This window comes from Mastacembelus armatus, chromosome 22 (assembly GCF_900324485.2).
Source record: "Mastacembelus armatus chromosome 22, fMasArm1.2, whole genome shotgun sequence".
NCBI classification, from domain to species: domain Eukaryota; kingdom Metazoa; phylum Chordata; class Actinopteri; order Synbranchiformes; family Mastacembelidae; genus Mastacembelus; species Mastacembelus armatus.
Window position 1 is genome coordinate 9875949 of NC_046654.1, and position 25623 is coordinate 9901571.

Genomic DNA, 25623 nt, shown 5'->3' on the forward strand with positions numbered 1-25623 from the left:
CCGCTACTGTAAAACACCAAAGAAGAAGAAGCAGAAGCGACACAGTACCGGCGGAAGTTCATTTGGTTCTGTGCAGCCAGTTCCTCCAGGATCAAGATGTCCAGGTTCAAAACTATAATTTGGCCTAAAGTGGTTTTATTTGGGGACTCCATCACACAGGTTAGCTCCTGTGTTCAGATTCAGTTTTAAACAGGGTCATACTTTGTATTTGTCCTGGTTACTGAACCAAGCAGCCACCTAGTTAATGAATTCTGTTGTTGTTTCAGTTTTCGTTTCAGCCTAATGGCTGGGGTGCAGACATTTCCAACAGACTCGCGAGGTGAGCATCGCTTCTTTCCAGCTTGTTGATTTGATTAATGTAAGCTTTCACCTGATTCAGATCCTACCGGCAGCTTTCTGGAGCCACTGCTGAGCTTTTCTGTGTAAGCAAACAGTGTCGGAGCTCAAGACCAACACCTGAATGTGACATATATTCTCCTTTCAGAAAGTGTGACGTTGTGAACAGGGGACTGTCTGGGTACAACACCAGATGGGCGAAGATAGTTCTTCCTCGCCTCATCCACAGCCAGAACTCAGCAGACAACATAGCAGCTGTCACTGTCTTCTTTGGAGCCAACGACTGTGCGCTGGAAGGTGAGATTTCATGGGCAGGTTTGAATTTTGTAGCGTTGTCTGTGTTGCTGCTGCAAATACACTGTGACAAATACAGATCTCTACTTTGGTCTTGCATGAAAGAGCACTCCTAATGTCATCCACTTAAATTAGGGTCGGGCAAACACGTTTTCCTCAAGGGCCCCTGTCCTGCAGGGTTTTCCCACCATCCCTATTGATCTGTAAAATTATGGATCTGCCTCATGGCTGCCAGGCAGTGTCTGTTACATTTCATCATATATTGAGAATATTTTAATGTATTGCTTTATGTGGCACTGTGGTTCCTGGAGGAATGTTGTTTCCTTTCACATTGTGCCACATTTTCTCTCTACATTGTTTGAAATGACAATAAAAAGCTCTTGAACCTTGCTGATTACCTGGATAATCTGTTTTTAGCCAATCAGAAGTTGGAAGATACCAGTTCATTTTGTCTTTTCCCCCCTCCACCTTTATCTGAGATCTGAGATGGCATTTTCCAGCTTCTGATTGACCGAACTGACCTGATCCAGGTAATCAGTGGTGATAATTGGAGAACAAACATGGCAGTGAAGATGGGTTGCTCACCCCTGACTTAACTATTCATTCATTTGGAGTAGGATTCAGATAACTATGTGCTGTGCCTTATGAAAACCTTCTGAAGTTGAATAACCATAGTCATGCCATCAGGTTCATCAAGCTTGAGGGGCTTTTATAATCTGTCCCTTTTAAATCCCTCAAATGTATGGATCTTTAAATGTTTTCAAAAGTCAAATTGTACTTTATAGCTTTAGAAAATAAAAGATGATGAAAAAATTCACTCTCAAATATCCATCAACATGATCTATCATTCGTCTGTGATGTTTCTTTACACTTTTTCCTCCTTCCAGATAAAAACCCCCAACAGCACGTTCCTCTGGAGGAGTATTTAGAGAACCTGAAGGAGATCAGCAGTCTTCTGGCATCAGCTGGAGTATCGGCAGACAAAGTTATTTTCATCACCCCTCCACCTGTTCATGAGCCAGCCTGGGAGAAGGAATGCATACTGAAAGGTAAAACCCATTTAATTTTGCTTTTCTCTTGTTGCTCTATTGTCAGAGCGATCCTTTTTAGACTCCAGTCCTGTCTTTATTCCAGGATATCCTCTCAATCGTCACAACTCTGTAGCAGGGCAGTATGCTCAGGCGTGTGTCCAGACTGCTGCTCAGTGTGGCTCAGATGTCCTGGACCTCTGGACGCTCATGCAGAAAGGTGGACAGGTGAGTTATCCCCGTAGTACTTTGTTCCTGCTCCTCCATGTCATTAACTTATAGGCCTTTAAGGTGTTTAATTCAAGCTGTCTTTTCTTTCATATCGTAGGAAATTAAATATCTTTGGATGTGAATGAGACATTTGAAGATGTCAGTTTTAGACCAACAAATCAGTTCCGTGTAAAGACAGGCACCAGATAAATTAGAGTACTTAATAATACAAATGATTTAAACTATGGTTGAATGCAGTGACATTTATGTGACATGATTTAGCACAAACATATTTTACAGCATCCCATTAATGTCTGGAAATTTGTTTAATGAAAGCTTCTTTTGTTATCGGCCCTGCAGGACTATACCGACTATCTTTCTGACGGATTACACCTCTCAGAGAAAGGAAACCAGTTTGTAGCCCAGCATTTGTGGGGGTTGCTGGAAAGCCGTGTGGTCGACCTGCCATTCATCCTGCCCTACTGGGGAGACGTGGACGCCAAGAACCCCGAGAACAGCTTGCTCTGTGACTAATGAAGAGGAGGTCGGTGGAGATTTGTTGAAAAATATGTTTCTTTAAGTCAGAGCTGATCCTGCAGGACCGGACATTCTGTAGAGAGCATTGCACTGGGCTACATTTATGCCAGGAAAGCAGGTGTGACTTATATTTGTCAGTATGTCAAATGCAAGACCATGTAATAACATTTAAAATGATCATTAAAATCTTTAATTTTTATTTTGTGTAATAGCTAATACAAGCAGAAAAGTAAAAGAAACTTGAAGATAGACACTGATAGGCATAGAAAAGCTAAGAATATAAATAGAATATGGGACACACATGTTTATGAAATAGTTCACATCCATCCTGCAGTGTTAGCTACAGTTTAGTTTCTTTCCTTGACTTACAAGGCAAATACATATTTTACATATTTAAAATGTGACAACAGGCAACAGTGCTGAGCTAGTATTAAATAAGAAATAGAGGTCCATTCCTCCTGTTGGCACAAAGACAAATAACCAAGCAGAAAAATAATTAAGCACCACAGTTAGTTTCTTTCAAAATTCAGGCTGATCTAGATTTGTGTTTGTCTGCTAGGAAGTTCTGCACAAAAATATGTCTGCTGAGAACAGTTAGGCACAAAATCATAAAAGGCACCACGTTTCATACAGGGATCTACCACACAAGACAACTATCACTCTGTTAGGGTCTTGAAAAAAGATATTCTTCTCTTAACATTTAAAAAAAAAAAAAGTAATACTGAAGAGACCACCACTTGATCCTTGCACATCCAGGGTAATGGCTGACACTGGGTGAGAATCACGGTGCACCCTGGGCAGTTTGCCAGTCTGTCACAGGCAGGGGTGATAGACAAACATTCACACCTATGAGCAATTTTAGTGTCATCAAACCCAACCTGCGTTTGGACTGAAGACAAGAGTGCCCAAAGAAAATCCACACACACGGGGAAAATATGCAGCCTCCACCCAGAAAGGTTCCAACGGGACTGGACCCTGGAACCTCTTCCTGTGAGGCACCAGCACCAACCATGTTAAGTGCAGAGGGGTCAAAATATTATACAAGCCAGCAAATTTACAAAGAAACCACTGATACAGAACACAGTAAGTACATTTCTAAAACTTAATTCAATACTCCAGTGATGTGAAAAATACTTCAAGTGCAGTAATGACAGAATAAAAAGTGTCCAGTCCCCACCTGCTGAACATATCACCCTGAAAATAAGTACTGATGTGATATCAATTATTTAACATCTTTCTTCTGATCAAGTAGAGCAAACCTGCAATGTTGCATGTGTTTATAACTGCTTCGCACACAAGCAATTACAGGGGAAAAGACAAAGATGAAGCTTTTGTAACTTCAAATGAAAACTCATTTTAAATATACAGGGTTTATTTGCAGAGTGGATAGAAAGTATAGAAAGTAGTTTAGTGTGTGGGGAACTGGCTCACAGTAGATTTATTTCTAGTGATCCTCTTGGATATCTAAGGATTCATCTGGACAACCTACCTAACTGAAAACGGCATGGTATCGTTTCAACAAGGTCTCACAAAAATATGAATTCTGTACAACACCCACATCATTAGTTCTGTCACAAACCAAATCTGACCTAAAAAAACATGGACGCTCTTACCTCTAAGCAGTTGCTGTGACTTATTATAAAAGTACTGGTTCTTTATTCTCAGCACTCTGTCTCTTTGCTGTCAATGCAGTCCTGTCTCTTGAGGCGCCGCCGGTCCCTGGCTGGTGGGTTCTGTTCTGTCAGATCCTCGTAGGAGGATTTCGTAGCCAACGAGGAGGCTCCTGCGGTTGTGAAATCGTCCGACAGGCCCTCCTCTCCCTGGTGAGAGTCGTTGCTGGGGTCCTCCTGGATGGTGGCCATCCGCACCCCCCCTGCGCTGTCCGGGGTGAGGCCGTAGCTGGGGCCGGGGGCCTGGGTGCTGCTCCTGGCTGCGGGAGGAGGGGCCCTGGCCTGGCTCAGCTGCTGATGCTGCAGGGGCAGGGAGGAGGGCGCAGTCCGGCCGCCGGAGGAGGAGGGAGGCTGAGGAGGCTTGACGATGCGCACGGATGCTGACTCGAGGTTGCTCAGGATGTCTTGACTCTGAAGAAAGAGAAGAACATGTGAGACAGAAACACATCAAACCTGCCCAACTTTGACTGAGGTGAGATCCATTCCCTTTTTACTACATTCTGTTTAAAGCTAACCACCAGACATTTCCCCAGAGCTGTTTGTCTGGTTTAAGCTCCAAGTCATATCTCCTATGATACTAAGATAAATTCAGTAACTACTTTCTCCATCCCCATTTATATCCCCAGTATCCGTCAGTGGAAGTGGGAATGAGTAAAACAATAAACCTTTCTCACAGTGAACATTTTGAGTTGTCAAATAGCTGGTATCCATTTAGAGGCACCAGGCCCCTCACATCATGCATCCTGGCTCACTTACAGGCCTTACAGGCACACATAAATGGAATTAAGCCTCCATAATTGCTCGTCGTGTGCTTTTCTTATTGAAAGTCAAAATGTCTACTGTGAGAAGGGTCTATTTAGGAATGTACCCTCAGTCTCCACATGTTCCCAATCAAACCTACAGAAGGACTTAACACAGTGCAGACAGCCATTACAAAAGAAAAAGAACATAAAAAAATAAACAGTCACCTAAAGGACATCACCCTCTTCTTGTTGCTTCTTTCAACAGCAGCAGATGCAAACTTAAAATGTTGACACACACTGCTTTGATTTCACAAAAGACAACAAGGTGCAACTTATTCTGTCCTCTTTCTGTTTGAATACTCTCAAAATGCAATCTTGCTTTCTTGAGGTAATTTCTGATCAAATAATGCCTCTGCATTGAGGACATTTGTGCAGAAGAAACACATTCACAGCTGTTCAGTCTCACACTAATTGTTTTTCTTGAAGCCTCTCTCCCATAAAAGACACAGGTGAATTTGAGGGCTGCAAATGATCAGTGATTACATCAAGGAGTAAGTGACTGCAGGAGTATCCCAAACGTAGGCCACTGACCATGCATCATCATGGACTCAATGGCAACTCATTGAAACACCAAACCAAAGCACACACACTCACCTATGGCGGGAGCTCTACTACAAATTTCCACCATCTGCTGCAGTTCCAATGAGAACGGAAAGGATGTGATGGAGAGGTCATTTGCAGCTTGAACCCAGTAGTGACAGTGAGGCCCTTATTGACGGATAAATACGTGTTCATACTGCTTTAACTTGGATCTTTTTTTCTGATTTGTGCTTTTTTTTTTTTTTTTAAATAAAGAATGTGAGTCATTTCAGAACCAGGTGTCTTGGGAATGTTGTTGCAAACTGTTTATTATATGTAACTGTATGAATATTTTGCAGTAGCACATAAGTATAAGAGAGAATTAATATGTCAAGTTAAAAGGTAAGATTGACATGTTGGTGATGTTCAGAAGGACATAATATCATAGTTTCGCATGGCGCTCTGCTACTTCAAATATGAACGAGAAAAATATTCTTTATCAAAAGCCAGTTATTTAGCCATTCTGTTGATAATTTTTTGGTTTAGTTTTCTTAACCTACCCATTAGCGTTTGCTGTTGGTAACTTCCTCTACAGGATTTTCTTTGAAGTGACTTGATAAATCATGCAGAGATGCAGAAAGAGACTCAACAATGAGCCTTCATGTGCCCTCTCTTTTCCTTATTAAAAATGTCTGTTTTCAAAAAGCAGCAAGGGACGGGATTAGTTTCAGTGTGGCTGCAAAGCTAGTCTACAGGCTCATAAATAGGCATATAAGATGTGACACTTACACTTGGAGGATAGTAGAAGGATTTTGTGTTCTCCTCGTACTGCTGGTCAAGTCGTTTGTCCTGCAAAAGGAAACACAAAAGAGCATTGTCAGCACTTTGGCACAGTAAAGAAATGAGGTTTAATACTGTAAGAAAAGCTCTAACTTTGACTAGTGAATCCAAAAAGTGTGTTTAATGACATGCTAAAGAAACTGGAAACTAGTATAAATTGGTGCACAGCAGTTTCTTACCACACAGTGGACTAAGATACTGAGAGGGATCCAGAAGATGAGAGAAAACACCACAACTGAGCCCACTATGTTATCAGCCAGGAATTTCCCTGAAAGAGTTTAGAGGTCAGTGATCATAGTACAGACAAAAACAGAAAAACAAAAATTGTATTTAACTACAGTCATCAAGTGTCACTTTCCTAATATGGTAATTTTGGAAATGTCATTGTATAGCACAGCCATTGTTTTTAAAATTTGAAAGCAGCCCACTGTAGCCAACGTACCAAATGTGTTAATGTCCAGCTTGTCAATAAAATCCCACAACCTCTCGATCACGTCCTGTACCTGCTTTATGCATTCTCCCTGTAAAGATGTCCAAATAAAGTAAATTCCATAGTCATTTTAACATTCACATAATTTACATGAACATGATGCAATATGACAGGATAAAAGTTGCAGTCCTGTCTGCAGAGTGTTGTACAAAAGGTCTGTTGACTCACAGCTTCATTACAGAAGCCCACAGTGCAGGGTTTTCCTTTGCGAAGGAGAAGGAAACTGCCATTGCCAATGAAAGGAGAACATCTGCCATCCAGTCCCCTGCAGCACACCTTACAGGAGTCTTCAGTTTCTGGAAACACAAGAAAAGATTTTTTTTTTTTTTTTGGTCTGTACCATCCATAAAAGGCAACTATGCATACAGCTTAACAGAAAAGAAAAGATGAATTCACACAGCTAGACTGTTTCATATAGAAAGCTTTCACACTACTACTGTTTGATAGCCCAGACTACTAGGATTCACCACATTATTCAGAAAATCCATTTAAACCTTTTATCAGTTTAAGCTTTTCACATTTTCCCCCTAATCCTGTAACAAATGAGATGCTATTACTGTTGCAAGCGCAGGATTGAAGGTTCTGCATGGCCTCACAGAACGGGATGCATTTTCCCTTGTTACACCGCCCACTGTCGACACAAACAGTGTTGTCAACTGCGTTTTCAGGGGGTGGGCATTCACTGCTGTTGCCTATGATGACAAACAAAGGTTAAGAGATTGTTATAGTATTTTTAATGTGTCCATTTAAAACAGATGCCACTTCCAAGTTTAAACTGTAGTTTTTGTATTAGACCAGCAGGGGGCAATCACCTGTGCAGTATGATGTGCCTTTACAGGTAGCACTAATAGGCTCCTGGCACCTTGTCCTTGCCAGCTCAAACTTGCAGGTCTTACAGCAAGGGCTATTTCTGTCACTATGAAGAGAAATGGATCATGTGAATCTGTGTGTGACACTAATTAATAATTTTCTGGCATCTTAAATTTAATCAGTTACTTAATGTTTTGTCAAGTTTATCTTTCTGATCTCATACCTGCATTGTGCACCAAATTTGAATTTGCAGTCAGATGAGCAGCAGGGGTCGTCGTTGAGGTGAAGCAGCCCAGGGTCGCACTCCTCCCCATCCTCCACTCTGGAGTTGCCACACACTTTACTGTTCCTCTCCTTGAAGCACATGGGAGCCTTGTAACGTAATGTCTTTCCTACGGAGATCTTGCTGCAGTTGGAGAAATGCTTTAGAAGTGAAGGAGAGGTAGACAGGTGTTAGATATTAACTTGAAATGAAATGTGTTTGCTCATTGTCAAAGGTGATAGGGACAAAGGATGACATTAAGCTAAAATACTAGAATGCTAACTGCATAAATATCCTTGCAATGCAAAACTACTTACATAACATAAATTAAACACACACATTGACACTCAACTGTCTGTACCTTGTTGTTGATGTGGTCTCCGCTCACGGCAATTGGGTACATGACAAACTTCCCTCCTTGGTCGTCGCGGGGAGCACAGTAAGGGATGTTGTCAGGGTCATGTTCTGCTCCAAAGTTATGGCCCAGCTCATGAGTGGTAACTAAATCTGCCTCCTGATCATAACGAACATATTGTTTACTACTGGATCAATGGATCAGTTAAGAACAAATTGCACAAAAGCAGCACTGACACCATAACTAAAGTCTTAAAGACGCTGGAGTTAAAAAAGGTTGCTTGGTTAAGCATAGAGGTTAGCGATATGACCCCGAACTCATAAGCCACACATCTAAAAACATCCTCCCAGCTCAAGGTGAATGCTTTAAAACTTTACTGCAAACTATGCAAAGGAGCAGGAAACACACTGACACTTAAAAGAGAGACTTCCTTTCAACCAGATTCCTATATCTCAAGCATGAGGTGTTTATACCAATTAATAACATGATACTTTACCCCTGTATTACCGATGTGAAGAGCTCTTTGTAAACACTTTCAAAAACATGGATGAAGTGATATTTCTTCCTCAGTGGTCAAAGGATAAATGCAGATATTTAAGTGGAACTATGATGTGGACACCACCACAACTGAAACAGTCTGTGATCAGTAACAACTATAAAAATGAAAATCTAATGTACTTTGATTACAACTTGTCTCTCATCAAGAGGAATGTGGCATTAAATGTAACCACACTGGACATGATGTTGGGATGCACGGAGCACAAAGCACCCTGGGTGTCACTGTTTTTTTCATTCACAGACATTACTAATGTTTATTTTTGTTATTTGACCACATAAAAGGTCTAGTTGTATTAAATGATCATGAAGTGGTGAATTATTTCTTTAAGGTATTAAAATGTAACACACACATTCACACCATTGCTCATAACAGCCACAGCAAAAAGTGTGTGCACCTACAAATCAGTAAGGTGACACGTTGCACAATATCCGGGCTGAAACTGTGTGCAGTCAGCACTAAGTTTTGTCAAAGATTATGTTTGAGAGGTTAAAACAGACCTTTGTGAGGATCGTTTTGCCATAGTTCTTGGTACTGGTCAAGCCTGTGTTGAGGTAACTGGGCTTCTTGGAGGAGTGAGATGGGTAGTAAGCTACAAAATGACACAAAGAAATGTATCTGTATTTGTATATTTATCAGTATAGCTGGTCTCTAAACCATGACCCAGGAGCAGCACAACAGACCAACATTGCTTAGTAGAATATTTCACTGACATGATAATGTAGCTGTTGCATGAAAAAGTTATAGCATGTTCTTACGTCTTGGGCAGAGGCCACCCAGGGCATTCTGTTTGGAGGGGGCCACATAGGCCAGCCCCAGTGTGCCCTCATCAAAATCCTGGTAGGTGAACAGGTGGGCCAGGCACACAGTGGAGGCATTGTCAGCGATGTCTGAGCTGAATTGCTGAGGAAGAAAAACGTATCTATTTAAAATTAGTTTTAATTGTGTTAAAGAAAATATAAAGACAACGACATTCAAAACCAAATCTATCACAAATATACTAGAGCTAAACCATTAGGAAACCATCAGGATGAAGTGAAGAAATATTATTGTGCAACATTTTTCCATTAAGTGAGCCTTAACCACTGTAATTTCACAGCAACATGCAATTATCAATTACCACTTCAACTCTAAATAATAATATACAGTACAGCCTGACCAGTACTGGATTTTTGTGGTAGACAACTATTTAAAAAAATGTTTTAATCATATGCTGGTGATATCCGTAGCTTTCATATTTTTCATATAACCTATCAGACAGCATCCATCCCAACCCCCAATACATAGCAGTGATAAGCTTCGACAGCCATTTTGCAAATTTGTGTAAACGTATTTGTCACTTGGTACCAGAACTTAATTTTTACAAATCATTGCCAGTCCTGTGGTTTTCACCGGATTTAAAGCCTGCTTCTTTTGTGAATATCTACTGTAGACATCTTTTTTCTGTCTGTTTCTCTGTATATCTTCCTCCCAGTCTCCTCTTCCTACCTCCAGAAGTTTCTTCACATCCCAGATTTCTTTTCCCTTTACAGGGCTGTTCTCCATGTTATAGTGGGCCCAGCTGCTCCCAGTAGAGCCAGAAGGAGGCTTTGTAGGGTCCTTGTTGATGATGATCTGAGAATGGGGATCATAGACACCATTTATGAACAGTTCTTCACAGGCCATTGCAGAATAATATAATTTTATTTAAAAGCAAAATACTGGCATATAATGAATGTTGTATGGAATTCCATATTTTCTGTGATATCTGTTTAGAAATAAAACATATTAGATTTATTCCTCAGATAAACTGTAATGCAGATTTAACAGTAAATAATTCGCCTAATCCCTTAAGCTTTAACACCTTATTTACAAAGGACCGTGTTATTATCTAAATAGCATAACTATGTCATTATGTTTGAGGGTTGCGTTTTAATCAGTGTTTTCTTTGAGATATTGGTGTTTAAATTGGTACAAGTTCTGCTTGACATTTATAGTGAAAAAAAAAAGGAAAATAACTAAATGAATGCATATCTTTTCAGTGAGAAAAGTGAGACTCACAATACGACAAACAGTGTCTCCATTCATTCCCACAGCCTGTGGAACAAATTAAATTACCCCACGAGACACACACAAAAGCTTTCAGTTCCTCCTAAAAATGCTGCTCTCAAACCCACTGAGAGGCTGAGTAATTCTCAGCTTCATTTCCCAGAGGGACGCAATATAAAACGAAGCCATCACGCAGCTGGGAGCAGTCTTGTCTGATGGTAAAGTGCCACAAATTGGTCCAGAAGCCAAGTGCAACAAAGTACAACAAAGTACAATACCCAGAGGGACATACACACCTGATGGATCTGGACCCCATAGCCTTTGAATTCATCATCCCAGGTTGTGTTCCTATATATGTCATCAACTCGATCAATAAGCTCAATCTGATATAAAAAACAAACAAAAAAATAATCATATAGCAAGAAGGATTAATAAGAACGAAATATAGAAGCAATCCAATACATTTTATTGATATGTTAGAAATACTAAAACAAATTACATATTTCTCTGGTCTGGAAATCATCCTGCTTTAGCTTCATTCAATGAAATACCTTATGGATGCTTATTAAACCTTTACGGTACATGGTTAATTATTTCTGAACTATTGAATTAGGTTTTGTTAATAGTATCATAAAATCAGACCAGGTAGTTGAGAGTGATGCTCTCTTGTCCGCGGCCCATGTGCTTAAAGAAGCGATAATCTGCAACCAGCAGCAAGGGGCAGGTATTCTTTTTGTGATCGAGGGCCTGTCTCTTCTCTCTGTGGTGGTACTCTACAGGAAGAAGCAGCGGGAGCAGTTTGACAGCCAGAAGCACGGGAAGGGTTGCGGAATAAAAAAGAAAAAAAAAGAAAAAAGAAAAAAAAAGGTCACAGACAGACAAGAGGGAAAAACTACGTTTTTTTGAAGTGCCATATTCAAACATACAAATTAAGAGTAAGCTTACATAAAAGACGTACATAAAGAAATCACAAAGTTAAACAATGAGGCCATGCTCCACTATCCCATTGTTAATTGCCCTCATTTACACATTTAGCTACATGTCTTATTTTTGCTTGCCTGTGAACTGATTAAGCACTGCCTCTGTTTTTCAATCCTTCATTTTATTAGTCTAGCTTCAAAGCTGAGGCCTGAGTGCACAACAGTAAGCGTGAATGGGGTCTACTGTATGTTTTAAGAGCTAGAGGTGGCAGCCACAGTAAACTAACCAATTTCACACACAGATCATGCAATGCTGTTAGGTTCGACTATTTAGCTAGTTCCATGGTTTTGGGGTACATTCAGGGGTCTGCACATCTATATAAAACAATTATATCATTCCTAACAAGGACAGGGTATTAAATAAATGTATTCCTGTGAATTTTCTTTGCAATTTACAAAAAAGTTAATTTTACATATTTGAATGTGATACATAGAAATCTTTAAGATGTCTCATATCTTCATTCTTCCATATCGTAAATTCTTTGAACAGTCAGTAGATGAAGAATAACAGAAATGGACAATTGGAAGACATACCATGTGGTTATTACATCATACTATACACTTAGCTCTACACTGTTCAGAAGTGTGGGCGTGATCTGCTTTGGCTTCCACAACAAGCAGTGGGAGACCAGTGACGACTCAGAGTCATCTCACTGGGCAGCAGAGCCTCGATGAATTTTAATGCCTCCTCCATAAGAACCTTCACCTCGACTCATCGCCCAACAAGTGCTTTAAACCAGGAGCTAGTGAGAGGTGTTTTAGATATCTCCTCTGGCATATTACCACTGCTACTACATGCTTTACAAATTCACAGGCATTTGGTTTTTACATAATACCTACTTGTCAGCAGTGTGTATGTGGATAAGACAGGGTAGGTTTTACAGATAAAAAGGCTTTTATTAAAGTGATTGTTACAGAATCTAACGCCCACCTCCTTTGTCTCACTACTAAATCCTCCAACTTCCATCTCTCCACCTTAAACATTTGCTATCCTCCTACTCTTTTTTTTAAACTTCTCTTTACCATCCACAAACAAGATCAAAAAGCTTAGGCTGCACCAGATTTGTGATCTCCAATCCCTTATATGTTTCCAATCCTACACATTTCCACTACACAGTCACAAATATGAATACACATATATTTGCACGACACTCCAGCCTTATTGAGGGACAAAAGCACTCACCCATTTCCTGGATGACCTTGTCCTGGCTGTCCCAGCTCCTCCTCGTGGTCTGTGGCAGAAGGTCCAGGGCCTCTGCATGAATGTAACCACACACTTTTGGAGAGACGATGCGACTCAAATTCTTGATGTCTTCGGAGCGATAAACCAGCAACCTGTCATCGGTTAGGGAATCTGTAAACCTCCACAGGGGCTGCTTGGCCAAAAAAAAAAAAAAAAAAGAAAGAAAGAAAGAAAAGGCAGGGTGTGCCATGATGTGGTTAGTTTAAAAAGAATAAGCAATAAGCATGGACTGACAGATGTGTCAGACAGAAGTGAGATCACTACATTTGCTTTGATATCCCTACACCTTAGATGTGGAAAATGAGACCAGATTAAAATTTTCCACATGTAAAATATGCTCATTGTGACATAAACGTAGCTATATAAGGCATCAATTACGTGTCATCTCTGTTTCTCCTTATATGTTAACTAATCAACAATCAGTAGCTTTGCCACTTTCTTAATTTGCTCTGTGGCTTGGATAATGTTGATTAGGTCATCACAGGGCATGTGACCTGCACTGAAATGCCTAGGACTAAACGGCTGAGGTTAAGTGTCTTAAAAAAAAAAAAAAAAAAAAGTAAACAATAGCTTTTTTGTTTGGATTCTACACTGAAACTATGGTTGTACAGCCACTCCTTACCTCAACATTGTACTCTGCTTCATCAGTCAGGATGTGAGCAGAAAACTCTTCTCCATCTATGTGTGCCTGAACACGAGAATTCTCCTCTCCTGCAAACATCAAACACGTAAAGCTACTATTATTAAAAGTTTGACATTTATTTACCAAATCCAGTTAAGTATAAGATACACAGATATATTAACATATTACATATATGGTGTCAGCAATTATCATCTTACACTAATACAGTCATCAATATGACATTATAGCAGATATACCATACATGATTTAATCATAATTACTCCAATAATTTATCTCACATGTACTCACCAACAACATGTCCAGTGAAATAATTCTGAAGATGAACATCATAGTTCTGCTCCTTTCCATGTTTATCAACAAACACAGCTTTGAATTTATCAGTGAAAAGATCTGTGTTGGTGGTCAAGTAAAGCTTGAAATTCCTGGGGTGGAATGGAAAAGATGGAAACAGCATCTACGTTAACCCAGTGATGATTAAATGACTGCTTTCAATATTGTATAGCACTGTACTGGACAGAGCACATGCATTGAAAAAAAATAACAGGATATCCTATATCATAAGAGATTTTGAGATTATGACATTATATCATCTGTAATGAATCCGTCAGTCAAGGTTAATATCAGTGTTGAACAATTTGAGTTACAAAATCACGAGGGCACCTTCAAACGTTACATTCTTTTGTGTAACATATTCCCACTTTCTGTTTCCATTTAAAGTGCTGCCTTGTTACAGATTAAGTCTAACATGAAGAGGGAATTTCCTACTGAGAAAAAAGTTTGGAAAGCACCCACTTCTTCAGATAAACTGCTGAAGCAGCACACTAACTTTATCTGTTGCCTACATTTTGTCAGGCATTGTTCAAAAGACAAAGAGAGAGGACTTTGATGATTATCACATAAAAGCCCCAAAAACCTCCAGTGTTTCAGAGGCACTAGTCTGCTTTGACAGCGTCAGTGTCCTGCAGTTGCTGGTGACACAACTGTCTTAATCATCCTGATGTTTGAGACAATTTGCAATCAGCAGTTCTATGAAAACGAAAAGAAGAAATTTTTACAGAAACCAGGAATTGTTTTTCAATATATGTATGAGTTTTGTTTTTATATAGACCTGAAAAAATGTGAGGCCATAGATGAGAAGTGTCCTTTGAGGCAGGCTTATAGCAGATATGAGGGTGTGGCTGTACCTGTGCAGGGCTCTGAAGCTCACCAGGCGCTCCAGGTGGGACTGAGTGTGGACGTCCCTCTTCCTCACAGAGTGCAGCTGGAGGCCCGACAGCGGCAGCACCTCGAAATCTGACAGGATGGCGTTCAGAGAATCTAAAAGAGGCGACCATAGTCACACCAAACCAAGCAGAAACAGTCTTTGTTCAGTAAAAAGACTAAACACCACGGCTAAAGACAACCCTGTGGAGCGGGCAATACGTTTCCTGTGTTAAGATACTATGACTTTATAAAGCAGCTAAGTGGGACCTAATGTCCATCCCCAGCGCCAACGAGTAAGACAAATAGTTTTATTCATCACAGTAAATAACCCGTAAAAGGGATCAGGTTAAGTTATAGAAGCTTTTCCCCAAAACAGTCAGCTAGCTAGCGTTAACGTTAAAGCTAACGTTAGCTTGTTAAGTTAACATTAGCTACTCACCGAACTCCGGGTTTTCTTCGTGTCTCTCCTCGGTGTCGACCCTGGACTTAAGGGCACCACTCAACAAACAAGGAGCCAGTAAGGCAAATAAAAGCATGGTTCTCATTTTAGACAGCTCGGTTAGCTATTATTCTGAACTCATTGTCACAATTTCATCGGTTTGTCTAGATCGCTAACATTAGCTGAGCTTCCCGGAAATGGACTGCACAACATCCGCTTTGTGCATCGTAAGAAAAAAAAAGATTTTTTACTTTTTGGCTTACCAAATTAAATATCCTTTGCGTTTTAAACACTCTTAAATAAATTAGTATGTAAGCATGGTTCCTTGTCATTTGTTAAATGTCTGAGTTGTCATCAGTCCTACTAATTAGGCTACCTAAACACTTCCCCTCCAAAACCTGAGAATAAAAAAACTTGTAGAAAAATTCAGTAAACAATAATATAAAAGTTCCCATCGGCCTGTCTCCCGCCAGGGTTTTATATAATTTAAGTATAATTTCCAATACATTTAGGTTGAAGATGTGTTTTATATTGTGGCTGGTGCAGATGCAGTCAGTTTAGCAACATGTTATTTTACGATTGGGTAATTTTTAATCTTTAACTCTACATCACATATGTCACAATCTACAATTGTTACAATTATTTACTATTAAATCTGAACCTGTAAAGTAACTGGTAACTATAGCTAATAATAAGAATGAAAGTATAATGTCCTCTTGAGGAAAAGTATAAAATAAAAGTACTACCCACTGTCAATAATCCATTGGAAAATTGGCAGCATGTAGTTAATGGTTTTGGTGCTTTGGTAACTGTTGGATTTCAACCATTAAATTGTATCTCCTAAACACTTTTGTCTTTACATTTCAATCTAAAGTGGAGTAAACAGCACAGTAACACCTTCTGAAACGTAGTGGGACAATAAAATATATATACATATATACCAGATTGTCAACAACAGTATCTGAGTACTTTCCTACATCATAATGGATTAAAAGAGTCATAAATTTTAAGTTCAAGTTTTAGGGAAAATTAATAGTAAATGTTAAAATTTCCCTACATTAATGTGACAAAAAATATCCATAGAATGCATTATGAAGTGCATTTAGACAAAACACCCAAGCATGGCTTATAAAATGTTTTATTCATGTTAACATAGCTGATACATAGGGATTCAAACAGTTCCACAAGGCTTTTGGGGACTACAATTGAATGAAAAGCAAAACAATAGTGGTCCAAATCTCTAATGACAATCACTGGACAGACTAACAAACCATCCTCATGTACAAAGGACATGTACAAACCTGCTTTGAAAATTACTAAACTTGACACTTGGATGTGAGTGTTACAGCAATTGTTCCCATTCCAGTGTAATATCTCAAGAGACATGCATTACAGAGTTGTCTTCTTCCCATTAAAAAGGTCCCTGCGTTTGGTCAGACAAACAAGCCCCAGCATTTCCCTCCCCCCAAACAGGCATGCTTCTGTGAAAGAGTGGCATCAGAACCAGGGCAGAAATGTGAGGATTTAACCAATATGTGTAATTTAGTATATGTTGCCAGTAAAGTGCACTGGCTTTCCCTGCAGTGTGAAAATTATATTTGAAGTTGGACTTCAGTTATTGTAACCGTACCACGCAACTGGAGAGACAGACACACTAAGGAAAGATGGGGGGGAACTTCTCACATCTAATACTTCTCATTAGGGGAAAAAACCCAAAGTTTCTCAGCTGATGGGATTTTGGCTTCCAGTTGTTCAATGATGGGACTTAATTTTTGTTCTTTTTCTGACTCTAAACTGAGCTACGAGTCCGATATCATTGTAAAGCTATCAATACTTTTCTACAGCTGAAACGGCACAAATGGGAAGGCCTGGACAAACATAAACCAGAGGAATGGAGGGTTTCTCTTCACCAAATGTCCAAATCTGCATTGTGAAAAGAATTTGTTTTATTATTTATTTACTTGCACAACTCTTTACAGCAATGGGTTTCAGTGGTAGAATGTTTGAGTGGAGCAATAAGGAATGAAGGATGTGTAAAAAGTTTTTTTTTTTTTTTTTTTTTCCTTTTGTTGTTTTTGGAGATGACCCCAAAACTGAGGGCTTGTGTTTTAACTGTCATTATCACCCTCATTTGCTCCATCTCCACCATCTCCATCATCAGCAGTGTTGTCTGATGTCCATAACTGAGGAGAGAAACACATTTGTTAAAAACACTGAGGTAGCAAGTTTTAATTTAAAAAAAAAAAAAAAAAAAAAAAAAAATCTGGACTCAATTTCTGAATTCTGTTATACCCCCATCAGTTTATGTGCAACCTCATAATGACAAACACATAAGCAGCAAATTTATGGAAAAAATAAAAATCTAACCTTATCTACATATGCATTTTTAAGGTTTGTGAAATAATTTGTAGAGGTACTATTTGGCAGTGGTTATACATTTAGGTCTTACCAGAAATGTTTACAAATGCCTTTAGATGTCCTATAAACAGCTTCTCTCAATCTTTGCACTCTCAATCTCAAAGGGGCCATTACTGAGACATAATTTGTCTGAGGCTCTCTAAATATTTTCAGAGATTCAACCAATGGCTTCAGTTGAACCATTCACAGACATCCAAAGATTTGTTCTGTCAATTTTCAGGTCATGAAATTCGGACATTTTCACCTATTCATCATTCTCTCCTTCTAAATGCTTGGACTGGCCAATAATCTAATTAAATTTTTTATTTACTTTTAGTGGAAGTTGATCAGACTGGTCAACAAACATGTCCATGTCAGACAATCTGTGCAGTGACTGTGCGATGGCTGCCAGACCACACAGCCAGTCTGTTCTATATGTCCATGTCTGCTGAGCAGTGCCGCCAACATATATGAATTTATGTATATAGTTATTCATTTACTTCCATCCAAATTAAATACCTAGTTGACCATATTTCAAGTAATGATTATCTTTTTCCATAACATTCAAATATTCCTGAAATCATATTACATGACTGCTTTAAAAACTTCTCCAGAGTTTTCTTCACAGCATGAACCCAAATGAATGGCAATGAGGCAAATGCTGAACATATTTTTGCTTTTGACCATCATGTTGTACAAGTTCAAGGCTTTCTGAGACAGTCAATATTATTAATTCTGTGCTATGTGGAAGGAGAACACTTACTGTCAGGTTGTCTCGGAGGAGCTGCATGATAAGAGTGCTGTCTTTGTAAGACTCCTCATTTAGCTTGTCAAGCTCTGCAATGGCATCATCAAATGCCTGTAATCAAAAAAGGAAAACATTAACGGTCTGAACATAGAATTGTTTTTTTTTTTTGTTTTTTTTAAGATTTCTTTTTTGGGGGGGGGGGGATAAAATTCTGCAGACCGTTTTGGCCAATTCACAGGCTTTTTCTGGAGAGTTGAGGATCTCATAGTAGAACACAGAGAAATTAAGTGCCAAGCCCAAGCGGATGGGATGTGTGGGGTCCATCTCAGTCTTGCTGATGTCAAATGCTTCCTGGTATGCTTGCTGTGAATGTTCAATGGTCTCTGAATAAAGAGAAATGATTCAAACAGAAAACAAGTTAATTTATGTTCAAGTGAAAACTGAATATACAGTTTAATCTGACCAAACCTGTATAATGATAGCATCTTTGTGGCTGCACAATAATATTGTTTATGTCACTAAATTCTAATGTTATGATCTTTAAAACTATTTTATCCAAAGATAAAGATATGACAGATATGTAAAACTAGCATTTAAGTGAAATAGTGGGGATATTAGGAATTTAACTGAAACAACAGAAAGGCATAAGAGTATAAGCAAAAAGGTAACTGACAGCAGCCCAAAAAAAAAAAATTTGATTTTTTTTAGTTAAATATCAATGTGCATTACACACTGATAAGACATTCTGTATCTTAAAAAAAAAAAACCAACACCCTCTTGGTCAGTGACCACCCACTTCTGCACTTCTGTCACTTCTGTTATGCACTCCCAGAACCCTGTGGTCACACAACAGTGATACATCGACCCAACTGAGGTTATTTCCAGCTCTTAGCTCTAAGACAGAAATCTGACACATTCCTACTTAGGGTATGAATTGTCATCTTAAAGACTCTTCCTGGAATAATGCATATGAAGTTTTGTGGTTGAAAATTAAAAAAAAACAAAAACAAAACCTCAAGTGTTAGGGTTAAAAACAAATAAATCAAGTACTAATGTAAACTTACTTGATTTGTTTTCTCCAGAGGCAACTTCAGCAAGGTATCTATAGTAGTCCCCCTTCATCTTTAGATAGAAGACTTTGCTCTCGGGATTTCCAGAGTTTCCGATTAAATAATTATCCAGCAGTTTCTGTGAAGACAGAAAAGCGCCACATCAATTTATTTACATGCACAGGACAAATAATGCACAGGTCGATTCATCAGGATAAATAACTAAACCGCAAAAACACTTTGACATCTGTGTGACAAATAAATACCCAAATGATGAAAGCTGAAATTCAGTCACTGTATTTATGGATCTGATACTTATTGTATCGGGGCACAAATGGTGACAAACCCCACACAACCACAGTGCAACACTAAACACAGGTGGGGCTCACCAATGGTAAGTGTCCTATTACATCCACCAGAGAGCACTACTCCCTTGGCTCTTCATAGCTGCTGAGTTCAATGATTGATGGGTATAGCTCTGCTCCATTAGGAGTCAAGTGCATGTGCTCACAAAGTATCATTCAGAAGAAACTGTTTGCTCTGTGACAGTTTCAAGTCTCTTCCAATTGTTCATAACCAGGACAGGTCTCCAGCGTGTGCCCTGCTGTCTTCTGCCCCAGATTCCAGCACTCTCCTCTGTCACCGTTTCATGCCTTATTGCTGACACCAGTCTTACTGCAGTTTAGCATATTTAATATATATAATCTTTAATTAGATTTTTTTTTTCTTCCTAATCACAATATGACAAAATCAATTTTACAACATTAGGATTACTGTAATTAACAATATGCATAATGCAGCATTTAGATCCTGTTCTCTCCAACAGCAGACAGCTTAAACTACAAAAGAATTGAAGCAAAGCGATGGTACAACATCCTGATGGAACAGAGAAGCAGCTGCAATGAACGACTCACCTCTCTGCGCTGCAGAACAGAAGGATTCAGGAGATCCTTCATTCCCACTGCCATCAGGCTCTATAACACTTTAGCCAGTGGCAGATTACTACATTTAGTACTTTTTACTTTCAATACAAGACTATAAATTTTCCTTCAGGGGTTAAAGTTTTTTCTAATTTTATCTCATCTTCATAAATCTGCAGTCATTCATCAATATATAAATCAAACCACATTCTATGATTACAATCTAGGACAAGTCTTTTTTTTTTTATGAACGTGAGAAGATTACCAGCGCTAATCTGTGTCAGTGAAACTGTAGCTGTTGCTTAAATTGTCTGACTTAGAAAGCAGATTAACTATTTCACTCAGAAGGAAAATGCCTGCCACCTCACCTCAACCCTAATGACAGTCCTGACAGAGCAACACAGTGCTCAGAGTGGATTTAAACATTCTTTTCAATTTACTAACTAACCTAGGTTTCCCTTTCAAACCTCAGCAGGAAGAAGCTGCCCTTGTCTGAGCCAAACCCACCCCAGCAACCACTCCCCAGTCATTTACTGACACAAAGGTTGGCTCAGCCGGAACAGGCGCATGTCTCAAGTGCTGAGCATTCCTCTTTCACTGCATGCTCTGCACAATAGACAAGACGACGAGTAGCCTCACACTCAGTGCTTTCACACAAAGCTCTCAGTCACCAGTGCTCACAAGAAAGCATACGCAGTGCTGCTTGATGAAAGCCTGACAAGTTGTGTATCTCTGCATTTACAGCTCTCACATTAATTGATATACTTTCCAAGCTTGGCCTAATCCCGCAATATCCTATGATTAAACACACTACAAAGAAATGTACTGTAAATCCTTAAGTTAACTTAGTTCCAACACTGGACTCTAATTAAGAAAACCTGATTCACATTTTTGTAGTACTTTACTTGTTCTGATACAGATAATATCTAGTCCTCAAGAGTAAATAGCCAGAATCCACTAAGCTGATATGTTTTCTGGTTTGCAGGTCCTACATTAACAGTCTTTGTAAACAGGAGGCCAAATATCCCCATATATTTGATGCCTCCTGACCAAGACTTGCATTCAGCCTGGGTTGCAAGTCCATCTGGTTTCACAATCTACTGTGGAAGAAACCAAGACAGAGGAGCATTTATTGCGGTCGCTGCTCATATGCCTTTGTGGATGCACAGCTAACCTGTCCTGCATCTGCAGACAAGTTAAGGCATGAGGACCGACACACCCTCATCTGCTGACAAACCCTCAGTCAACACTCACTAGCACAGACACCGAAAGCTGAGTCACAGGCCTACAAGCGCGCACACACTCGGGAACACACATGGGAAGCTGGTGGAAAATGAATGACCCTCGCAGCTTTACAGTGCACTTTTAAAGACAATAGCTCAGGGAAATTATCTTACAGCTAAGCTTTCACCCAAATCTCCTCTAATCAATTATCAATGCAGACTACAAACAATACCATGCACCACTCTATGGGCTATTACATTACATTAAACAAGAGGTGAAAGCAGCCTCCACCCACTTTTCAGTAAATCTTTGCCCTGACATAGTATGGAAAGTAATGTCTGTGTCACTGGATACAACTGGTGCCATCTTTCATGATCTGTATAAATTGGGCTTGTGTGAGTATGAGTCTTTTATGCATCTTAATTCTTGCACTTGGCGAATCCCATTAGGCCTTTATTTACCAGATGATACTGAACACAGCACAGCCTAACAGAAAACTGAGTTTACAGTGTATCTTTCCTGTGTGGAGTCTAAGTCCTCTCCCCACCCATTCAGACACACCTTGTGGGTGTAGTCACTATGACCTTTGTCAGTTCACACCCTCACAAGGTTTCAGTCCCATTGTTCTGAATCCAGATTCCCAAAAGGCAGGAACAGTGGGAGGACTACATAATACTTCCTTGTCCTAACCGGCTATAGAGGCCATATTTATACAACACAGCAGCTCACAGGAAACAGGGAAGATGTCATTTGACACATTATTGCACCGAAATAATCATGTGTCACTCTAAATATATATATATATATATATATATATATACACACATATACACACACACACATATTTTTTTTTTTATGAAAACTGGTAAACTTCTCAATGCAGATGTCAAAATTTAGGTTGAGCAAATATAGTTTTTAATCTATGTTTAGTTTAGCAAGATATTTCTTTTAATTGAATATGACACTTAAACCCTTGCTCACCCCAAGAATAAAAGTGGGATGATAACGTAATGAAACCACGCTTTCTTTAGCTTTACAGATGTAGTCACCATCTATTAAAGTTGACTGAAGTCATTCAAATGTCATTCACAGTCAACCAATATAGCTCTGCTCTTATTTTTTCAGGAAGGTGTTCTCATCCTACATATGAGCAACACGGATTCTGACTAAAAAAAAAAAAAAAAAAAAAAAAAATCAGAATTCAAAATCGACAATTTACCAAAACGTTGTCGCAGATATCTTGCAGCTCCTTCTCCACCTTCTCCCGATACTCCTTGACCATCTGCTGCTTCTTCTCACACCCCTCGGTCTTCAATCCGATGCTGGACATCACCCTCCATGCGGACCGCCTCGCCCCAACCACGTTCTTGTAGGCGACGGACAGCAGGTTCCTCTCCTCGTTTGACAGCTCGCCTCCCTTCTCTGTAACCTCCTTCATGCACTCTGCCATGTCGTCGTAGCGCTCAGCCTGCTCCGCCAGCTTGGCCTTCTGAATAAGATCCGTTCTATCCATTGTTTATATATTTTAGGGGGACTGAGAAATCAGAAATCCGGGGGTATGTGACAGTCAAGGACTGCTGAGTTAGAGAACGGGTGGAACAAGGGCTTGGCGATGTTATTTCCCACAGTAACCTTACGAGCTGTGTAAAAAAAAGAAAGTTGATAAAATTAGCAGATGTATATTATACTATATGCATTTGAAGGACAAAGTAACCTGTCGATCATCATCCTGACACAAATACCATGCATCCGCCTGGTATTAAATGGAGAGTAACACTACCTGTGCGAGATCAGTTGTTAAAATAACGCCAACAGTTAACGTTACGTTACGCGGAAGAAAACCCGTCTGCACACACTTTCACTTGTAGTTACAAAATCTCCAGCCTGCTCTGCCTATCATTAAGGAGGCTATCAAATGTCCCGTAAATGGCGGTGTAAAACAGCGAACAATCGGTCTCTGCGAGCGTTTTCAAAGCTGTAGTCGGCTGCAGGCATCGAAGTCGAGCCCGTTTCGCACGGCAACCCGCCACAAAGCAGTCTGGTGCGTCCAGCTAGGGAAGCTAACGAAAGCTAGCCCTCGTTAGCTACAGCGACCACTCCTTTCTCCAAAGATGTCACTTTAGCGGTACTCATACAAAATACACCACGAACTACAATCTGTCAGTCTACACATCAACCACCGGTCACACAGTAAAAGGAAAAGAATTAAATACTCATCGTTTCTGACTTACAGAGGTCCAAATTCGCTCCACAAATTGATCCGACTTGAGAGATTGTTCAAAAAGCCAAAGAACGGCAGTAGCAGCGAAAATCCAACTGAACTTGCTGAAATAGGGCGACTCATCTGCGTGTCGACTCTCCTATTGTAAAGCGTAATTTAACTGATCGACAGAAGGATCTATCAGTGTAAACCAATGACTGTTCAGCGCGGGGAAAAGAGGCGGGCCTTCGGGGATAGTTTGACAGACCGGAACGCTGCAGCGGCTGTGGCCACGGGGTTTCCTCCAATTACAGCAAGGGATGAAGACGTCATTCCATTGCCATGGTGATCGTCACCCAATCGCTGGGTGCTCTCACATGCTGTAGGCACTGTAGGCGGGTGTGGCACATCTACATTTGGTACGTTTTTAAGTTTATAACAGGCGATATTTTTTAACAAGTCTCAAGAAAACACCACAATCAGCAATGATTTGATCCCACTCACAAGTACTGTGTACGTAGTTAAATACTAATATTTGAGCAAAAGCCTTGCACCTTCCTTGTTTGAGTCAGGCTTTTAAAATCAACCAATTGGCCTTTTTGTCAAAGAAAATTATATCTTTTGTCTAATTTAAAGACAACATGAGCAGAAACTCCTTAAAATGGGCATTTCAATTGGTGAAACTCAGATGAGATTGTTTTGTCAACTCTTCATTGCTAAATACAATGCCCAGGTTTTAAATAAGATCAGAGCAACTTTATTTATCCCCAAAGGGAAATTCAGGCTGTCATGTAGTTAATTAGTCAGTCAGTAGTGAGAGTAGTCAGTAGTCAGTAGTCATCTACCATTGGCTAAGGTGTTGTAGAGCCTGATGACAGTGGGGATAAAGGATCTCCTCTATCTTTCAGTCCTGCAGCACACTGAGCTGAGTCGTCCACTGCAGCTGCTTCTCTGCTCCATCAGGTTGTTGTGAAGGAGATGGTCAGTGTATTCCAGGATGGACTCTACCTTTGTCTGTCTGCATCTCTCCACCATAGCCTCCAGTGAGTCCAGACTCATTCCAATCACTGAACCAGCTTTTTGCACCAGTTTGTCCAGCTGCCTTGCATCCTGCTGCTTTATGCTGCCTCCCCCAGCAGCCTGCAGTCTAAAACAGCACACTTGCTACCATACTCTGGTAAAACATGTGCAGCATCTTCCTGCAGACGTTTAAATGCTAAGCTGCCTTAGGAGGAGAAGTTATCTCTGCGCTTTTTGTATAGTACATCTTTGTTCAATGTCCAGTCCAACTTGTTGACCAGGCTAGATATTTGTAGGCTGGTACCACTTCGGTGTCTGCTCCACAGATGTTGATTTTATCAGACCCCTGATCTCCTGCTGCTGTCCATTCCTGATATATGGAACAATTGCAGTATCATCAGAACACTTCTGAATGTGGTAGCACTCAGCCATGGAGAAGTTGATCGAGAGATGTACTAACTGTTGATTTTGGTCTTTTCATGAAATTTGTTGACAGTAACAAAGACCGATCAACACCAGCCTTATGCTTAGATCCAGGACTTGTATAATGTTTTAAAAATATTAGAAACTAATTCACATCTTTCTTAAGCAAGTATAGATTTTCACACAGGCCCACTGGACACAGAATAAAGGTCCAAGTATTCAGGTTCCCCCATTGAATTGGTGTATACTTAAAGCAGCAGGTCAAACATTTCAATTTCAGAACAAGTGAGCAAACCCACACAAGACCATGTGATATGTTTAAAAGCACCAGCTTAGTTAATAAATGGACCTTGAGATGAGGTTTGTTTTGTCAACTGTGGTGCCTATGTTCATTGT

At 39.8% G+C, this 25623-nt stretch overlaps 3 protein-coding genes across 6 annotated transcripts; 1 reads left to right on the forward strand and 2 right to left on the reverse strand.

Annotated features, from left to right (window-relative positions):
- The first annotated feature begins 2 nt into the window (after positions 1 to 2).
- iah1 (isoamyl acetate hydrolyzing esterase 1 (putative)) lies at positions 3 to 2604 on the forward strand. The gene is made up of 6 exons (XM_026309772.1): positions 3 to 159; positions 267 to 319; positions 485 to 633; positions 1518 to 1679; positions 1765 to 1886; positions 2229 to 2604. Exons 1-6 carry the CDS (start codon positions 97 to 99, stop codon positions 2400 to 2402), a joined length of 723 nt encoding a protein of 240 aa, XP_026165557.1. The 5' UTR covers positions 3 to 96; the 3' UTR covers positions 2403 to 2604.
- On the reverse strand, positions 2582 to 15448 carry adam17a (ADAM metallopeptidase domain 17a). Of its 2 annotated transcripts, XM_026309742.1 has the most exons (20): positions 15247 to 15448; positions 14789 to 14921; positions 13893 to 14026; positions 13584 to 13672; positions 12902 to 13091; positions 11381 to 11511; positions 11035 to 11121; positions 10199 to 10324; positions 9469 to 9613; positions 9211 to 9302; positions 8161 to 8313; positions 7761 to 7960; positions 7540 to 7643; positions 7285 to 7419; positions 6896 to 7023; positions 6680 to 6758; positions 6417 to 6505; positions 6187 to 6246; positions 4019 to 4486; positions 2582 to 3393 (listed from the first exon to the last, which is right to left on the reverse strand). In XM_026309742.1, exons 1-19 carry the CDS (start codon positions 15350 to 15352, stop codon positions 4067 to 4069), a joined length of 2601 nt encoding a protein of 866 aa, XP_026165527.1. In that variant the 5' UTR covers positions 15353 to 15448; the 3' UTR covers positions 2582 to 3393; positions 4019 to 4066. The 2 variants fall into 2 exon arrangements, with proteins under 2 accessions (XP_026165527.1, XP_026165520.1); XM_026309735.1 differs by having other exon boundaries at positions 2582 to 4486.
- Positions 15449 to 16366: 918 nt separating this feature from the next.
- Positions 16367 to 23954, reverse strand: LOC113127164 (14-3-3 protein beta/alpha-1). Of its 3 annotated transcripts, none has more exons than XM_026301493.1 (6): positions 23816 to 23954; positions 22804 to 23224; positions 19456 to 19579; positions 18611 to 18774; positions 18407 to 18502; positions 16367 to 17429 (listed from the first exon to the last, which is right to left on the reverse strand). In XM_026301493.1, exons 2-6 carry the CDS (start codon positions 23095 to 23097, stop codon positions 17355 to 17357), a joined length of 753 nt encoding a protein of 250 aa, XP_026157278.1. In that variant the 5' UTR covers positions 23098 to 23224; positions 23816 to 23954; the 3' UTR covers positions 16367 to 17354. The 3 variants fall into 3 exon arrangements, with proteins under 3 accessions (XP_026157278.1, XP_026157269.1, XP_026157287.1); XM_026301484.1 differs by having other exon boundaries at positions 23812 to 23954; XM_026301502.1 differs by lacking the exon at positions 23816 to 23954 and adding an exon at positions 23365 to 23606.
- Positions 23955 to 25623: the final 1669 nt, after the last annotated feature.